The sequence below is a fragment of the Monodon monoceros genome, unplaced genomic scaffold (genome assembly GCF_005190385.1).
Source record: "Monodon monoceros isolate NGI ecotype Baffin Bay Population unplaced genomic scaffold, NGI_Narwhal_1 Contig2975_ctg1, whole genome shotgun sequence".
Classification (NCBI taxonomy): Eukaryota; Metazoa; Chordata; class Mammalia; order Artiodactyla; family Monodontidae; genus Monodon; species Monodon monoceros.
Window position 1 is genome coordinate 1 of NW_021698895.1, and position 1,533 is coordinate 1,533.

At 43.5% G+C, this 1,533-nt stretch overlaps 1 protein-coding gene across 1 annotated transcript; it reads right to left on the reverse strand.

Moving 5' to 3' along the window:
• Positions 1–463: 463 nt before the first annotated feature.
• LOC114900383 (serpin B10-like) lies at positions 464–1,491 on the reverse strand. The gene is made up of 2 exons (XM_029231498.1): positions 1,322–1,491; positions 464–867 (listed from the first exon to the last, which is right to left on the reverse strand). Exons 1-2 carry the CDS (start codon positions 1,418–1,420, stop codon positions 679–681), a joined length of 288 nt encoding a protein of 95 aa, XP_029087331.1. The 5' UTR covers positions 1,421–1,491; the 3' UTR covers positions 464–678.
• Between the last annotated feature and the right edge of the window lie 42 nt (positions 1,492–1,533).

Consider the following 1,533-nt stretch of genomic DNA (forward strand, 5'->3'; position numbering starts at 1 on the left):
CCCGACCCTGGTTTCTTAGACAAGATGTTCGCAAAAAGTATTTATGAGCACAGCGGCTTGTAAATATTGATTCACAAGAGTTTCATCTCTTTTAGTCTACGTTCAATGTTACTTTTCATTTTAAAATGTAGTTTGGGGAACTTATGGGTAGAAAACATTTAGCATGTTCAGTTAAATCATCTTTACATTTCCACTTTGAGGAATTCCTACATTTGAAAGCTGTCTGGGGACATCCCCCCGTGGCGCAGTGGTTAAAATCCGCCTGCCAATGCAGGGGACTAAGGGTTCGAGCCCTGGTCCGGAAAGATCCCACATGCCACGGAGCAACTAAGCCCGTGCGCCACAACTACTGAGCTCGCCCGCCTAGAGCCCATGCTCTGCAACAAGAGAAGCCACCGCAATGAGAAGCCCACTCACCTCTACTAGAGAAAGCCTGCGCGCAGCAACGAAGACCCAACGCAGCCAAAAATAAATATATAAAATAAATTTATTTAAAAAGGAAGGAAGGAAGGAAGGACAGAAAGAAAGAAAGAGAAAGAAAGGAAAGGAAGGAAGGAAGGAAAGAAGAAAGAAAGAAGAAAGAAAGGAAGGAAGAAAAAGTTGTCTGGACCTGGGCAGTTGGGCAGTGCTAGGTGGACCCCAGGGTCAGGCGGAGGGGCTGAGGAAGCGGAGAGGGAGTCACCTGCAAGGGGCAGGCGGGTGGACGAAAGGATGCATCAATGTGTACGACCAGGGCTGCCCTCGCTCACCTTCCGTCTGCCCTTTGACCCACTCGTTTATGGTCTTCCTTGCGTCTTCAGTGGCCTGCAGAAAATCCACACTGGCCAGTTCAGCACCGTACATTTTCTGAGTTGAAGCTAAGAACTCCTGTTTAAGAAAAAAATAAAGGAAGTGTGAGTAACTCCTACTCCATACAGAAATGGTTTTGTAAAATCCTTAAAAGCAACAGAAATTGTCCCAAAAGGCATATTTCATTGTAACAAAAAAATTCTAACCCTTCTACTTTTTTTACTATAGTGAAGAACACACAGCATTCCATTGACGACCTTGAGCACTTTTAACTTTACAGTTCAGTAGTTTCAGTGTTGTATAAAATTTACCAATTCCTGGGGACTTCCCTGGTGCTCCCGTGGTTAAGACTGTGCTTCCACTGCAGGGGGCAGGGGTTCAATCCCTGGTCAGGGAACTAAGATCCCACATGCCACGCGGCACAGCCCAAATAAAATAAAACAAAATTTATCAATTCTTTTCTACCCCTTGACTAACATTTTCATAAACAAGCAAATACTGATTGTACTTGAAAGTGAATTATGGAACTCACTCTTGCTTTAGCAAAACAGCCAGGGTCAATCTTTTCAATGTGGAGACTAGAAAATGAAATCACATCCATTTCCGGGAAAACTGTCTGTCGTGTTTTCATTCTGGATGATTTTGCTGAATGTTTATAAAAATTAAAGCTGACTTCTGTGACTTGATTGTGCTGGAAAAGAGTCTGCATTGTCTAGTGAGTTTTGGAACATGAAGAGCAAAGTA

Bases quoted from the DNA above. Each gene is read 5' to 3' on its own strand.
- LOC114900383 (XM_029231498.1), bottom strand. From the start codon at position 1,420: ATGAAAACACGACAGACAGTTTTCCCGGAAATGGATGTGATTTCATTT. The intron at 868-1,321 runs GTGAGTTCCATA...TTTCTTAAACAG, and splicing joins GCTGTTTTGCTAAAGCAAGA to GAGTTCTTAGCTTCAACTCA.